General features: G+C 45.9%; 1 protein-coding gene across 1 annotated transcript in view; it reads right to left on the reverse strand.

The window, feature by feature from the left end:
- Positions 1–6814: 6814 nt before the first annotated feature.
- LOC119374928 (uncharacterized) overlaps positions 6815–17577 on the reverse strand; it is a 53633-nt gene continuing 42870 nt past the window's right edge. The window contains exons 7-9 of the mRNA XM_037645129.1: positions 11071–11133; positions 7256–7270; positions 6815–6858 (exon numbers count right to left, since the gene is read on the reverse strand). Of these exons, the coding sequence (XP_037501057.1) occupies positions 6815–6858; positions 7256–7270; positions 11071–11133 (122 nt within the window). The remainder of the gene's footprint in view (positions 6859–7255; positions 7271–11070; positions 11134–17577) is intronic.

Here is a 17577-nt window from a genome sequence, read left to right on the forward strand (position 1 = left end):
GGTGAGCTTACGCTGCCATTCAAATATCTTGCATAGAGAGACGCCTCCGAGCAAGCTTGAAGCTCAGCAAATACCAATAAGATATTTTATTTTGATATTAAAATCAATTTTTCTGTGGCGCACCTACCGACATCGACACTACCGTGACGTCAGGCTACACCACTAATTCTGGTGACTTCACGCAACATTCTGGCTAGTTTTGACGACGTAAGGTACTAAAACATCTAAAATGGCCGCTTGTACGTCACCAACGCGGCCACTGGGCGGAGCGGCCGTGGAAACTTTGCGATACCTTGCGCGAGCACGTGACGAGAAGCTCATGCCATGTTGTGACGTCAGGGTACAGTAGGAATCGAAACTCGCTTTTGTAGCGTTAGCTACACTGGCCTAGCCGAGCCAGTTTCGCGTGGATCCTCAGGAGCCGTGCTGCGCATGCGCGAGGATCAGTGATGCCACGCACCGGAGCCGGCAACTCCCGCGCACTCCGCCGCCGGTCTGCGCTTTCGAGAGGAGTGACGTCGTAGCCTTGGCAGACGTATTGGTGCCGGCGCGCGCCCAGCTATTCGCCTTCGCTGTGCAGTCGCCGTCTGACACTGCGCTGGTGCCGCATGATAGCGCATCTGACTGGCGTTTGCCAGTGTGGTATAGCCATGGAGAAGGAGAGCGCAAATGCTTCTCAACGGCGCAGAAGAGCGGAGAAGCTTAACTCATCGGATCCCGAAGTAGTTGCCTGGCAAAATAAATATATATGTGCTACATAATACGTATACAGTGTGTGTGTGTCATTGGAGTAGCAGCAAGCATGATAATCAAGCTAATCCTAGACAATCAGGAAAGCTAAGAATAATTAGCGGAACCTTTGCTAACGCTACGTTATCCTGGCATAGCCGAGCTAAGCTACTGCAACATTTTTTTAAACATACTGTGATTACGCTTTCAGGGTGCACTCACGCGTATAAGTACATTTTCTTGGTTCTTGAGAGCTTGGCCTTTCATTTGGCGCGGGAAAAAGAAACGGCAACTGAAAATGTTGCTGCCACTACCCCTTTAAGGATAACGTAACCTTCATTGCAACGGAAAATTTTAAAGGCCACTAAGAAGTGACGATATTCCTAATTCCGTCACTCCGTCTAACTCGCTACCGTCCCCGACTGCGCTTCCCATCCCATTCCACTCCAACGCATTACGTGGCTACCCAGGTACATTCATTTCGCTTAATGTCAACAGGAGTATCGGCTACTCGTGTTTCTTCTCTGACGCGTTCTGCTGAGTTCCGATCTCTTAATGTTACGCCTATAGGTTTCCGTTCCATGGCACGCTGCGCGGTCCTTATATTTCAGAACTGGCAGCCCCATATTGGCAGCCCCATATTTCAGAACTGGCAGCTCGCAATCATTGAGTACTTTTCGCTTTTGAGACAGCGCGAGATTGCCTGGCATAATTTGGGAGTACCTGCCATATGTGGTTCAGCCCATCCTCATTCTTCTGGGAATTTACTTTTCGTAAATAGGCCCCTCTATTAGCAATTGACCTAGATATACTTAATGTTGCACACACCCCAAAAGTCTTGTACGAATTCGCGAACTCCTTCTCATTTCCCTTGTTATTGTGCAATATGTTCACCGTATTAATATTTAGCCATTTTGCAATACTTTCTTAGCTTGGGTCTTCAATATGTTTTTTTTTTTTTTTGCAAATCGTAGCCCTCATTGCTCCCGTTTCTTCCTATAATTCTAAGTATGCAGTGACCGGCATGCAGAAAGCCTATCTTCTGGTATGCGCCTTTTTCCTACCTCATATCTATGCTTTCTTTTTGGAGAAGCAAGGTAGCTGTAGAGTCTGTAAGTTTTTGCTAATGCATTTATATGTGTTGAAGTGCCATTTGTGAATGGTCCTTTCGCTCGAAGCATGGTTGATAGCGCTGCGATACGGTAGCGCATGGGTGCAGCCACGTGGTTTCATATCATATTTCGCGGGCTTTCTTTAAACGCCGAAAAAAAATCACCATTCAGTATGTACGTTTCACAAACAAATTGGAACAGTTGTCTTGGTATAGCCCATATAACGTTTGCTCGTTACGGGAAAAGCCCTGTATACCTGGCGGGACAAATGCTCGCTAAAATACTGAAGATTTAGTCAGGAAATGATGTTCGGACGAGACGCTGCTGTTTTCGTGGCGAATGTAAAATCTTGTACACTAAACACTTACCTTAATAACCAGTCGGTAGAAAATTCCCATGAGTGAAAAAAATGTGAGGATAATATAATAAGTTTATTACCTACACAGATGTTTAGAAAGAAGTTTCCTTAAATTGAGGACTGATAAAATCTTTTCAGCAAGCAATAACATCAGTTGGCTTCACGTACAGTTCCTGCTTTGTCCCTAAATTCTTTAGGATTTGTCACAATGAAGGTATACGCTGATAATATCTTGATGCAATGTGAAACGGATGACATTCAAAATTTTTCCATTTTAAAAAATCTGAAAGAAAATGTAAGAAATGTTGTTAGTACAAGTCAAACACTTACTTTCGTTCGCACATTATGCACGCATAGTACTGTTGTGCTTCCATGGTAATCACCTCGAATAGATGTTAAAGCTATTTATGGAAGGTAATGAATTAGGTTTACTCCCCTATTTTTTTCTCTAGTACCCGACGTGGTTGGAAGGGTGAAGAATATGAAATAGGAAGCATTATATTAACGCCTAAATATTATTTAGGCTTTGGCACTTGAAATTCATCAAATCTCGCAGGCATGAACCCAATCGTTGAGTGGGGGGCATCATTTGGGAGGTAGCAACGCAAGTTAATAATTATCAATCAATCAATCAATCAAACGTTTATTTAATGTGCCCAGGAACAACCGTAAGGTCTTTGTACTGGCGCACACAAAAAAACAAAAAAAACAAAGGAAACATTCATAATAAAATATCAGGGATAAAAAACGTTACAAAATTGCACATATACAACTATGCGCAGGCAGAAAAAAAAATATCAACAGTGTACAAGGCTATGTAAGTACAGTGCAAAGCTCGGAGCAGAACAACGACTGGGAGCTGTGAAAAACATCGAGCTCCATAAAGTAAGCATTGTAAAGACGTTGTATCCTGCCAATGGTCGAATGTTCACAGAGGCAGGCGGTTAGATGAAAAGGTCTATTCTCTCTGGTCAGCTTACGTGGAATTCGGAAATTAAGACAGTTGAGCAGTACAGGGCAGGATATGATACCATGCACAAGCTTGTAAAGAAATAACAGATCAGCGCGATTTCGTCGGCAGCAAAGTGATGGCAATGATAATAATCCAGCAGCGTTAGAACGAGATCCAGAGTCATTTCTAGCGAAACGATGGTTGTAAATGCTTAGGAATTTTTTCTGGACTCGCTCAATGGCGTTGCTGCTGGAATTAGGAATGCCATTCCAGATCACAGATGCATACTCTAGTTGAGGAAGACATAGCGCGGTGTACAATTTTCGGAAGGGCACAGGAGAACGGAATTCTCTAGACATTCTGCAAACACAGCCTAGGGTGCGAAGACCCCGCAAAGCAACACGCTTAGCGTGAGCAGAAAAGTGTAAGGTGCTATCAAAAAGAACACCTAGATCATTGATCTCACATACCTTACACAACGACACAGAATTGACAGAATATAAAAATGGCACACTAGATGTTTTTCGAGTGAAACTCATTACCTTGGTTTTTGAAATATTTAGGGAGAGGTTATTGCTCTTGCACCATTCAGAAAAAGAACACAAATCAGATTGCAGCAAGCGACAATCGATAACTGAATGAATTTCCTTAAATATCTTTATGTCATCGGCATACAAAAGGAAAGAAGAATTCCGAATGAGAGAAGAAACATCATTAACATAAATTAAAAAGAGGAGTGGGCCCAGTACCGACCCTTGAGGAACCCCACTAGTAGCTTTATACAAAGAGGACGTTTGGCCATTAACGGCAACGTAACATAATCTATCAAGAAGATAGCTATGGAGGAGATTCACAATTGAAGAATCAACATCAAAGTGTGCAAGTTTATCCACAAGCAGCGAATGGCTGACAACATCAAAAGCTTTGCTAAGGTCACAGTAAATAGCGTCAACCTGTCCTCTCTGCGAAAGAGGCGTGGAGACTTGCATCATGAAACTGGCAAGATTAGTGACAGTTGAGCGGCCAGCGAGAAACCCATGCTGATTCACAATCAATGAATTTTTTACATCAAAAGACAATATTTTGTGAAGAGCAAGCTCAAAGATTTTGGATGCGGCACAAAGAAGGGAAATAGGGCGGTAGTTCGAGACGTCACTTTTACAGCCAGACTAATAATAATAATAATAATAATAATAATAATAATAATAATAATAATAATAATAATAATAATAATTATAATAATAATAATAATAATAATAATAATAATGCAATTTATTTCTCACCAATACAATTAAGGCTTGATGGAGCGCTATTATTGCGAGGAGCGCTATTATTGCAGCGAATACCAGCCTCCTATCGTCTCAAGAAAGTGATCCTCTTGTGCACGAACAATTTCCAATGCGAGCATGATCCCTCATAGACAATGTTATGTTCCTTATCAAAAGATATCCACACAAGGAAGAGGACTGGGGAAGGATGGAGGATTGAAAGGATGAGAAGTCGTCGAAGAAAGAACGAATATGCGACGTTTCGGCAAAGGGACTGTTCATCAGGACAAAAATCGCTGACCTCAGCAAAGTCTTATTTATGCTCATGATCCCTATTAGCTGAAACACTGACGTTACCTTTTAAAGGTCACAGCGGTCTAACACTTTGACACGCGCAAAAGTGTTCATAACACACGGAAAGGTATCTCTTACAGTTGAATACGTCACATTCATATCAGTACATTACAAATAGTCTTCGAAAAAACATAAATTCGGTGTTCCAGCTCCTATTGCTCGCGACAGTACGTCTTGCTCGCTATCATCCTCATTAAATGGTGTGCGAAAAGGAGTAGGAGAAGGAGAGTAACGTTCTACACTTAGAAAGGTAAGTGATGTCTGGCTCCTCAAGAAAAAAAGGCAAACAAAATTCAAAAGGTTCGGACAGGATAGAGCCACAAAAGTGGTTATTGATGTTGCCGTGGTAGTTTGTCAACAGAGTATGAATACGGTTCTTGAGTTCAACAAGTGAAGAAAGCATTAAGTAACAGAATTCCTGCCGTAGCCAAGTCGCCTTAATTTTCGAAACATTGGCTCCATGAACACTTTTGCTCGACGACTTCTTATTACAACACAATAGCACAATCGTTCGTCTCTGTGTAAGTCATCCCAATAAACTTTCCGGGTCATCTTGCAATGGGCAGCACAATCCCTCTCAATTGAACCACCAATTTGAACGCGCGTAACATGGTGGCTTCAGTCACTTTGATTTCATAATAACGCTATTAAATCGCTCAGTTGGACTGCTTCGGCTCCACTATGCATAATAATTTTAGTGTACGTTAGGCAAACTTTATGTTTAGAACTGTAACTATTTTTTTTTCATTCAGCTGAACTAGCAGACAAATGTCGCTACAGCTATTTCCGAGAGTGCGGTGATCATTTGAAGAAAAAAATGTAGTGAAATTTTGTGGGTGACGAACGGGGGGGGGGGGTGTTGATATTGTGATACGTCTCATGAGATTCCCGAACAGACCTTATTACACACGCGAGCAGAAATAATTCTCAGCTTGCGCCTAAAGCACAGCGTTCAGACTATGAGTGTGCCAATGAGATCGTCATATCATTTTGGTTTTCTCTAAGGGTAAATAACTCACTGGTATCAGCTATACACGCAATGTTGCGCACGGAGCTCTAGCACCAGGTTTTCAAGCATAAATATTATAAATATTCAAATACAGTGGATATGGCTAACACTCCGAGGGATTACATGCACAGAAATACTCAACGAAGTGCACGGGGAAGTGCCTCCCGTCGTATACAGCTCAGCTGGTAAAGTATCGGACGCGTAATTCGAAGGCTGTGGGTTCAGATCCCGCCGACGGAAAGGGTGATACCTGGTCCGTTTCAATCCATTTCAGTTTACGTAAAAACTAGCATACTGCAGTTCAAAACAACAATTAATGTCCCCTATGCTTTCCCTGGCCTAACTGTCTGTTCAATTAATTTGTGTCTAACATATAACGAGCCCCACGGAAAAAATGCGATTTTTTTAGACAATTAAGTAAACCAAGCATTCACGTTGAGCTTTTTACCTCATACAGCGTACAGGCAGGGCAGGCCTGCAGGGACTCTGCTACAAAGTTGTAATCGACTTTCCTTCTCTACGCGCGCTTCTTTGTGCGGTGAGCAATCAAGGCACATTATACGGGTGATACAAAATGCATACCTGCTTTGGCACTCCATTAACCCGGCTTGGGTTTTGTGGCTGGGCGATGCTGGCTCTGCTTCCTGTCCTTCCCACCGCCACGTTTCTCATCTAGGAGGTGTACGTATAGGTAAGGTTAATGGTTTTGCAAGAATGGTGTTTCTTCGCTCTGTATGTCACGCAGACTTGTCGCACCTGCCACGTGATATAGCCCGCTTCCCCGCCTTATCGTAACTTGTTTTCTCTTACGTCCCGGCAAGCTGTTACTCTTGCGTGTGTTGTGGTTCCTTTTAATGTTGTTGTGCTTGTTAAAGCCTTCGGACAAGTAATTTTTTCGTTTATATGTCGTTTAGGAGATGTTAGCGCTTTTATATAGCGCCGACTACTACTTTTCACAGATAATAGAATTTATGAGATCCACGGCAATGGGAAAAATTGCATTAAATAGCACTCAGGCGCAGCTCACATAAATCAGTCGAGCCATAAAACGTATTCGCGCTCTGAAACCATTCCCGCTGTGACACAACAAACAACACAACATACCGTCCACACTCTAAGAAAAAAAAGAGTATGCGTGACTCTTTTCGGAGAGTTCTGACTTGCCACGTATAGGACTCTCTTTAAATAGTCACGGTGACTCTCTTGGTGGGTCAGGGTCGGCTCGCTCTAGGAGAGTCCCCTGACCCTCTGGGAAGAGTGGAAAGACACTCATTCGAAGGATCACGTTACCACTTTTAGGGAGTCAGACGACTCTTGCCGGTAACACTCCTACGGGGGTCAAGTGGCCAACACCGAAGCGTCAAGCGACTCCACGAGTATTTTAAGCTACTCATTGGACCCTTGCTCTACTTTTGCGCCACTACTGTTGAAAATAGTGGAGTATTGATTTCAAGCAAGTCCAATAATACTTGCCATTCTGCCCATCGACTGAAAAAAAAGAATAGTTCAGTTTTAGCATTATTTTAATAAAACTTGTCAAAACAACACATATTCTCCAGCAAAGTTATATAGAAAGCGCGAAAAGATGGTCGGTGATTTCCAATTAAGAAGTTTGCGTATTCCTCATTTACATGCTTCTATGAGTATAGCCAACTAAAATGTGTGACTGTGATGTGCACAGTGTCATATGGTGCTAAATAAACAGCAGAAATCGCCATCGTGTTTCCATATTTATTCCTTATGATTAAGAATAAATCAAAAAGTGGTGACGGCTTGAGGCATCAGACTTGTGGCTTGCTAGGTTGTCGCTCCTGTCCAGCGTAAGCACCGTGAAAAACGGTATCTGAAAAGCAGAACGTGATATTCTGATGAGAAAATGAAATTGCAGCAAAGGTTTGCAAAACCTACACAATAAGTGGTTCACACAGACATAATTAAGGCTAACAACAAAACAACAAAGCACATCCTCCGGCAGTCAGGGGCATGCCGTGAGCGGTTATTGATCGCATGTTTTACAAACGTAACCCATCCTTAAATACTCAGATAAACAGACGCGAGTACGAGGGCCCGATCGACACCCAGCGCGTGCGTACGCCGTCTACGTCGAGATCAGACATGTCATACGCTAGAATTAGCGCACATAACTTACACAATCACGTACACTCACTCGATTCTGTTATAACGCCCAACGTCATCGCAGTGTATGCAAACCACGAAAACAGCAAACAGAAACGGGGGAAAATAGTGCACGGCGGCGGCCGCAACAACGCGCGCCGTCGAAAGTCTAGAGCTTTTTCACTTTACCGGCGAGGCGTGTCCAACTTGAATGACTACCGCGTACGTTCTGGAAGCCACCGTACTATATCTGCACCTCAAACTACCGTCTTTAAGCCAACAAAAACCGTTACATATAGTGCGTCTGAGCGTTCTGTACACAGGCTTTTTTTTTTTCACGTTCCCACGCGCGGAAGCGCGCAGCACACTCAAGGTCGATGGAAATGTTATTATGAAGTAGACTAAAGTGCATCTCAAAACGACATCTTGCACCTTCAGTAGTGCAGACACGACGTGCGATCAGCAAGAAATAACCCTCGATAATTGTTTGCATCGCTCACTTTACGGGAGCCTGTACAGCAACGCGCATAACGGTGGTAACTCGTTAACTGACAGCTTTAGTTGGGCATCCGCAACAGCCCCGCGGACGAAGGCTGCTGTTGGAAATGGCTGGCAGATAACTTCAGCAAGGCTGCTGCGGACGCCCAGCTAAAGCTGTATAATTAGTACCTACGAAAGCAGTACACTCACCGTTAACTGGTGCCCGTTGTCGGTGTCCGCAGCTCCATGAATATTCCGCCCTCCAAGCATCACTTCGTGCACGGAGCCGGCGTCAACACCGCCGAAGACACGCAACCAACGCAACCACACAACGCATTCCAATAGACGATGAGACAGAGACTGAGACGACTGAGAGAGGAGAGCGGCGCGCCACCCCGGCGCCAACCCTGTCTGCGTCAGCGAGCAAGGCGCCACAACGGCGCCAAAGGGCAAGCGCGCGATATGTATGGCGTATACGGCGGCTCTTCCGTGTACCGAAGCTAATCGAAACGCGCTTCAGGAAGGTCCAGTGACTCCTTTCAAAATGCTAACTCTTTTTCTCTGCCTGTACCTTCCAAAAGGGGTCAGATGGACAGCCGAAGAGAGTCACGGTTCCATGGCCCTCTTTTGACTCTCTTTTTTCTTAGAGTGCAGTCGCATAAGATTCAATCGCACGAACATCGTCTGCGCTGAAAATAACACTACCTATAACGTCAGGTCACGAAACACCACTCGAATTGCCTAAGTCCAGCAATCACAAGCACTGGCGTGGCTCTGTGGTAGGGCACATGTCCAATGCCTCTAATCAAAATAGAACTGCAATTTATTCTGCCACCCATTCGAAAAATTGCTAGCTCCCAAGTTTTCATATTCCAGTTTATGGCTATATGTTCTCTTTTTAAAAGTTACGCGCGAAATATCACCACCAAAACGCCATTGTCGGAATGCTAAGGGTCGTCGCTCTGAAAATAACAAAGTTTTATTTCACCAGTCCAACCAAACCACTATGTTATTTTAGTTTCTAATTATCAGACATCCTTAATTTATATGCCTCATTATTCTTCCGTTGGGACTCAAAGCACCATTTTTCGCATTGCCTATTGCCACGCCCGCTTCTTCTTTTATTTTGATGTGTTCGAGTTTGACCAGCAAGGACGGTTATCAACGCTCGACGCTGGCCGCGAAGCAGTGTTCGGGAAGCTTCACGATTTTAGTAGATCGTTTTGTTAACATTGCGCGCCGCACGCGAATGTTCCAGCTTTGTGGAGAGATAACGCCGCCACCAGCGATATTGCTGGAAAGTTCCATAGCGCCTGTATAAAAGCCGACGCGCTTGACCACTTGTCAGTTGATCGACATACGACGCCCTGTTCGCCGCTATCATTGTACAGCGTGCATTGCTGTAGTTCTAGTTCTTATTTTCCGGCCACAAGTTCGGCCAAATAAACAGTTTCATCCTACAAACGCCGACTGCTGTCTTCGTCGACGTCACGACCACGTGACACTATATACCTTTAATATGTCTAACTCTCATATGGCCTCCTCGGTGAGGCAGTGACTTTTTACACCATCGGTACAATAGTGCCTCAAAGACAATCCCTTGATTTTTGTTACATTCGTCATTGGTTGAATGGTGTCTGCAGGCACACTCAGCATGTTCCTCTGTATCCAGTATTATTCAATTTCATGTACTTGTGCATCGTTAAAATATCCAAAAGATCGCACACTCAAATGACCAAAGCTTAAGCAAACTTGCTACTTTACAACGCTGAGTAGTTGTGTCTTTATTGTCTGTGATTTTGTTAAAGCAAGCAAAAAAAAGCATCTACATAGAGTCTTGAACGAGCCTAAGCCTAAGTTCATTTTTATCTGAGGACAGCTTTCGTCAATTAGTAAAACGGAGCCATTAAATGGGGAGCGCCAGTTAAGACGTACACAGAGGAAAGAGACTAGCTTGTGGTAAGCTAGTTAGGGAGTCTCCAAACTTGCATACTGCGTCAGCTCAGTACCGATAATCCGAAATACATACAAATGAATGCAAGTCTTTCGACGAAGTTAGTTTGTTTCGTGTTCCTGGTTTTCCTTTTTTTAGTATATGTCGTTCTTGCACAACACTTTTGAATACTTGAAGGGTCACGTAATGCAATTTTTTTTTATATTCGTCCGCTTTTTGCCTACAAATTTGGTTTATATGTAACTGTCGTGTGTGTTTTTACTGACCGTAGATAAGTGGTAAACGTAAGAAAAAGCTTTGTAATGGTTTTATATGGACGTAGAAACCACTACATGTAAATACGTGAATTAAGAGCACGTACAGGTACTTAAAAATAACATGAAGGAATAGTTGTACTTATGTACTGAAGTAGCTTAGTGGGGGCCTATTTAATAATAATAATATCTGGGGTTTAACGTCCCAAAACCACGATATGATTATGAGAGACGCCGTAGTGGAGGGCTCCGGAAATTTCGACCACCTGGGGTTCTTTAACGTGCACCTAAATCTAAGTACACGGGCCTCAAACATTTTCGCCTCCATCGAAAATGCAGCCGCCGCGGCCGGGATTCGATCCCGCGGGGGCCTATTTACATGACATATTTATGGGTATATTGGATTTCAATAAAGTGGAAGCGCCGTATGATGTTGTCATGACAGTAATACATATCTCATCTTCGCAAAAAATAACAGATCTCACCCTCTTCTCCGCTTCCTCGATTCAATATTACCGTCTCTGCTATGCCAGTTGCAGCACCAGTCACTGAAACAAGCGTAAAGTAAATAAGCTGTATGTACATGCTGTGGACGCAAATATTCAACAGTTAAAACAATCGTCAGTTTCCAAACTACATTTTCCTCTATATGTGAAACGTTGCTTTCTTGAAACTGTTAATTACGTGTATGCTGCAAAATGTTCGGCTGCAAGGAGCTTCCAGGACACCTGCTCTTGTATGCCTTCCACCATTGTGTCGGAACGGAACGTAAAGCAAAAACGAAAAACGAAAAAAAAACGATATTTTTGAACGGAAAGAAAACGTAACCGAAACTTTATATATTATTTCGTTCCGGGGTGAAACCGAAATTTTTTCAATCGCTTTTCGGTTCACGAAAAAACTTCGCAATCCGCAACAATTGAGCTTGTGCAGTGTGAGCACATCTCAGGGTACAGTATTAGCGCGTACCTCAGGCAAGAATTCCAAAGCAAAGATATGTGTAAATAGTGCGAAAAACGAGAACAGTGGCAGCCAGAGATGTTTATATTAACCCAAGTAGACTTTTCCGCGCCTGTCACGCAGGCCAAAGTGGAGAGGGCATTGTCGGCGCTGAAGTTTGTCACAGCGAAAGCTGTTATGAGACCACAACGGCTGATTTTGGGGCCATAGTTGTCTGCTGCCGCCGGTATCCGTGACTATATCGCGTGAAATAAGAAAAAAAAACATGGTTGATCCCTCTGTCATAGGAATCGGTATAACACGAAAGTAAAACGTGTCTTCACAGACGTAGTTGAGCGTTTGTTGTGGATTGTTTCGCCCCGAGGGCGAAGGAATGAATGCTTTAGCACCAAGTTGTAATGTCACGTGAAGAACGGCAAGCAGCTCGAAACTTGCAACGCGCTGTTCAAGCAGAAAGGACGCACGGAACGAACATACACAAGATGAGCGCGAACTAACAACTGTCACAGCTCGACAGTTAAAGCGCGCTGGTCAAATACAAAGGAGGACGCACGAAACGAATGCACAAGTATACACAGGATGAGCGCGAACTGACACAGTTGTAACTTATTTGTTGGTGAGCAGCGCGCTCCTTTCGCAAAAGCGGCCGCTACAGTGAGCGGTGACAGCGCAAGGCGTACAAGATAAGCGCGCGCGCAGGAGTGACCACGCCCTGTAGAGGCGCCCGCTCATCTCAACGCGTGAGGCGACGAGCGCCGTTCTTGGCTCTGCCGTTCGAGCCCTTCGCGCCATCTCGCCAGTGATAACGAAAACACGCTGATGTACCGCGATCTCTGAGTACAGCCACCGGCAAATGGTGTATATAAATAGCACACCGTTAGTATGTCGAATAACGTGCCGTCTGTGGTGGAGTCGTTTCGCGCTGCGCGCTGGGGATCGAGTGGTCGTACGTTCGACTCCCGGTGACGGAACTTTTTCTTAGTTTTTTCTTTGCTATATGTTAGTCTTTATATTTTAGAACTCATATCCGTGACGGAAATGCGTCAGTGGAGCCGTGGTGGACCCCGGCATAAAACACTTTCGTGTTAAAAAATTGAATGAGAAACAAATTTCTACGATTGGGTGGGATTTTAACACGCGCCCTCTGCGCGGCAGTAGGGTGTTCCACCCCAGTGTCCCGCTGGTGCTTCTAACTCCTTCGCAAAAATATTCTATACAGGCGTCATGTCGGACAAGGAATCGTGTCAACATATCTAATATGGCGTGGCAGAAGAGTAAAATGACTAGTCATCACACAGTGCTAATAGCGCAAAGTGTGTGGTTTAATGCTTCCCAGCAGTGTTGCAGAGTTGCCACTTCAAAATTGGGATGACTCCGAAATCATTCCACATTTTCGTGACCCCGGAATGGAATGGGGACAACGCTTGGAGCAATGAAATGGTAATGGAATTACGTCTTTTTGCGAAAATCAAGCACGTTTTCGTCTGCGTGCTAACAATAAGGCAGTATTGTTAAAATGGCTTGGCTGATTACAAGCACGGTACATTTATAAGCAACGCGTCTACTACAAACCGAGGCATAAATTAGTGTACAAACAAATGCATTATCCCAGCAGATACTGAAGGGAGAAACAAATTACCCCTGCGCGTCGTTCCTATTGATACCCCACACGAAAGTGGCGAATACTCTATGCACATCCTGATCTCATTCTCACGAGCAGTTTAGTACCTGACACACGTGAATAACCTTTGCGACAAGGAAGACGCTGCATAGCTGCGCACAGGCGAACATAGAAAGTTCTCCTCACCCCATCCATGCTTGCGAGGCGCGTTTGACAAGCGTCAGTGCTGACGAGCAGTGCGGCCCAGTGTTCCGTATTCGATCCAAAGGCACAAGGTGCCCGAGCGGTGCACTGTTCTAATACTAGCAGATCTAGAGGGTATTGTTCCCCATTAACCAAATCTTAGTTTTGTCCATATTCACGACCACTCCAGACGCGTTGCAAAACTGCTTAGCCTTCTTGAATACTACCTTTTTCAGCATAAAAATACGCTATGTCGTCATTTTAGCATTAACACATTTAAGTTTAAACATTACTAAAACATCACCATTCCTTCAAACATGTTGACCATGCAAATACTATAGGTAGCGGAAGAACTGCCCCTATGGGAATTAGTAGGCTGGTTGTAATAATAATAATATCTGGGGTTTAACGTCCCAAAACCATGATATGATTATGAGAGACGCCGTAGTGGAGGTCTCCGGAAATTTCGACCACCTGGGGTTCTTTAACGTGCACCTAAATCTAAGTACACGGGCCTCAAACATTTTCGCCTCCATCGAAAATGCAGCCGCCGCGGCCGGGATCCGATCCCGCGACCTTCGGGTCAGCAGTCGAGCGCCATAACCACTAGACCACCGTGGCGGGGCTAGTAGGCTGGTTGTACTGCACGAGATATCAAATGTCACCAAGCTACTATCCCTCGACCTTGGTAACGTGTTTTGCGTACTTTTGCAGTTCTTAATGCATCTAATGGCATCAACTTCCTATATTCCTGTAATTCCTACGTTGAAGAATTACAGGAATGGAATTGAACTGCCCGGCCATTCCCGGAGTGGGAATGGGCTAAGTTTTTTTCATTCCGAGGAATTGGAGGAAATGGAATTGCGGCAAGTTCTAATTGGCCGGAGTGGAAGTGGAATGGTATGGAGGCGCCCATTCCGCAACACTGCTTCCCACCAACTGCAAAGTACTCAGCCATAACTCTTTGTCATAATTAGCCACAGCACAAAGTGCACATGCCTTACAGATGTGTAGCGGGTACCATGATTCTCCGAAAAATGACGAAAATTTGCATAGTGGGAACTTCGCTATACTTTAGAAAACTTGATTTATGGCGTAGTGGGTACTTTGCATGTCTGCTTGTATTAGTTGCCCCAAGAGACTCTACAACGGGTTCTACAAAGTCCGCTCTTCCAGCTTTCGCTGTGACTGTGCTGCGTGTTCTGCGCAGGCCTGGCGATTTTTAAATGCGAATGCATTTCTTAGTCGGGCTATGTGAGGCGTCCGGCGTTGTCCGCGCGCCTCTCCGCTCTCACTCCCTCTCCCATAGCAACAGCAGCGGGCGCGCGCGCTTATCCTCGCCCCTAGCAACCGGAGCAGGTGGTGCGGGCGGAGTAGCGGAGAGTGAGTGGAGAGGAGGAGCGCGCTCTGGCGTGTGAAGGCGCTCGCATCGCGGGAGCTCGGCGGAGCTCCCGCGTGTGTGGAGAGTGCGTAGGAGAGGGTAGGTGCAGTGCTTCGCCACTCCTTCTCTCGCCGTTCGCTCTCTCTCCTCCCTGCGCCACTGCCTCAATGCAGTGTGTTTGAAACGCGTTTGTAGCGTTTGTGCTGCCTTGGCACAGCCTGAAAACAGCGCGTTCTAAACGCGTTTGTGCTGCATTGAAGGCGGTGGCACGGCCGCTACATAAAAAAAGCAGGTGCGGCCTGCTGCGTCGCGTCGCCGTCAATGGGCAAGCGCGTCCCGGTCGAGTTGACAGTTGCGGCGGCAGTTTTTGGTGAGGACGCCACTAGCGCGGTCCGCAAAGCAGAGGCCAGTTCGTGCTACAGCGGCCGTGGTGCTACAATGCGGTCGGCTCGGAATTTATGCGTTGTTCGTGTGCTTTTTTGTGTGATCGTCTGTGTGAGTAGCTTTCCTCATGTTTCTTGCGCCTGAGTGCGTTTATTTGGTGTGCGCGTCTGTGGCGGACGGTTTTTTCCAGCGGTGAGATGCCACGAAGCTGTTGTGTGCCGCTGTGCAATTCAAACGCGAGAAGAGACGCTACTATGAAGTACCACGAATTCCCTAGCGATCTGCAGCGTCGCGAAGCGTGGCCGAAGAATATTTCTCGCCAAGGGCCATCAGAAAAAGCAAGTAAGTGGGAGCCAAGCGACAGGTCGCTGGTATGTTCATTAAATTTCACTGAGGATAACTATAAAAAGAACACGAAGATTAGGATTTTGTTTCCGACTGTGGTCCCGACTGTGTTTCCCGGTTATCCGCACTACATGCAAAAAAAGAACGCGCAGCCCAGAAAACGCTGGCGAATGAATGCAGCTGATGACGCAATAGTTGGGGCAGGTGATTGTGAAAGCTCAGGAGAAAGCCCTAAGATCAAAAGTTCCTCGCACCCTGTGAAAGACGATATCGAAGCGTGCGTTCCACAGTCGGCCTCAGAACCGAGCACAGAACGTAGCTTTCCTGTAGATCAGGCCAGCCAAACCACATTAGATATTGCACAAGAAAAACAAACGGGAGACAAAAGGAAGAAACGTACACAGAACAAGCGCTTGTCAGTTCTGTATATCTTATTTTGCCGCCGTTTCTTTATGTGCTGCTGATTTCATGTCATGCACCTTTACTAACCTGCCGCGCTTGTTATAGACACAAAGGAAAAGTCAAATTCCGGGAGAAAAGGCGGCCACCCTCCTGAGTGCCTGCATCACTCACTACTTCGTCTTGAAGAAACACGTAAATATACTCAGCATAATTCGTAATAACGAGAACTTTTAATTTCAGGTGAGTAAAGCGGGCAACCTTCATGAAGAGTACTGAGGCCCACTCTACAAATATTGGTAGTCCTAGGGCAAACTGTTCACATATGTGGGGTAATCGGCATTTCTAATAACGACTTCAATAGTCAACCTGTAATGTGCAGCTATAAAACGCGTAATCTACGGCCTGATTGGAGTAAGTGTCGCGCGTACAAACGCGGCTGTCGAAGCGCTTCTCCGTGAACAGCTGGACCGGTGTGGTGGCGCCAGAGCGGGCGCAAGGAGAACTAGGCCCCGGACGCCGTTTCGGCGCCACGCAGCAGGCCGCGCCTGTTTTTTTTATGTAGCGGCCGTGGCGGTGGCAACATCCCTCAGGTGATTACGAACGCACGTAGGAAGCGTTCGTTGAAAGAGGCGCCCAAAAGGGAGACACTTGAGCGCGTCGATGTGTCCAGCTTTACGCCATTAAAATTACTACGCCGTGTACTCTCGGCGCAAGAAATGCATTCGTATTTCCTCACGATTCCCTTCGGGGAGGTGGGGGCATTTTTTTTGTCAGAACAGCGGTCTCAGACATCACAGAGTACACTCAATGGCTGGATTCCTCCGCTGAGCCTCATTCTCGCCCCTCTTGACGCGCCTCTCATTGGTTCACTCTTCCCGCAAGGCCTCACCTGCCCCTTCCTGGTGCGCCACTCATTGGTTCACCCGTAAAGCTTTACCTCGCCACTCTCAGCACGGCGCAGCCCTCCTCTTGCTACGGAGCATCACTCTCGCCACACTGCATACCGCGTGGTCAGCGCTATGCCATCGGACGGGGAGGCCTTGACTAAGAACAGCTTCGCTGTTAAAAGCACTGACGACGGCGTGGTCGCCGCAGCCACCGCTGAAAAACCTACTGGACAGTCACTCGTGGCGGCGGAAGTACTACGAGAGTTACTACAAGTGTATAAATAGCTTGATGCAAAAATGTGGATGACGCTTAAGCTTCGCTTTCAAGAGCGTAATACGCGATAGCGTAATCGGACCGTGTTCGTATCGCCTTCCCAATCGCTAGCTTGGCTTCGCTTCTCGGTGGCGACCTAAATCGTGCCGCAAGAAAAGCCAAAGTGCGGACGCGCGCCGACTCCTGCACCCATGCATTCGGCGTGACAGAACCCGGAAAGCACGCGCGTGGGCCCTTTGCGCCATCACGCGCGTTTTGTGTCAAGCCGCTGAATGACCTCCGAGATGTGCGTACCACTAACGCTGAATGTTGTATATAAATTACTCGCCGTTAATGTGCTAGAGGATGTGTGTGTGATGGTCGAGTGGCTAAATGCATCGCGCCAAGGAAGGAGGGGTCGCAGGTTCGAGTCCCCGATTCCACTCGGACCGACCGCTATTGTATTATTTCTTTATTTGCAACTGCCTCCAATTTTCACTCACGTACAACGCTGATTTTTCGCTAACAACCAAAGATGCCGATGCCGCCGACACCAGAGTACCTGCTAAGCGCGCC

The sequence above is a fragment of the Rhipicephalus sanguineus genome, chromosome 11 (genome assembly GCF_013339695.2).
Source record: "Rhipicephalus sanguineus isolate Rsan-2018 chromosome 11, BIME_Rsan_1.4, whole genome shotgun sequence".
NCBI classification, from domain to species: domain Eukaryota; kingdom Metazoa; phylum Arthropoda; class Arachnida; order Ixodida; family Ixodidae; genus Rhipicephalus; species Rhipicephalus sanguineus.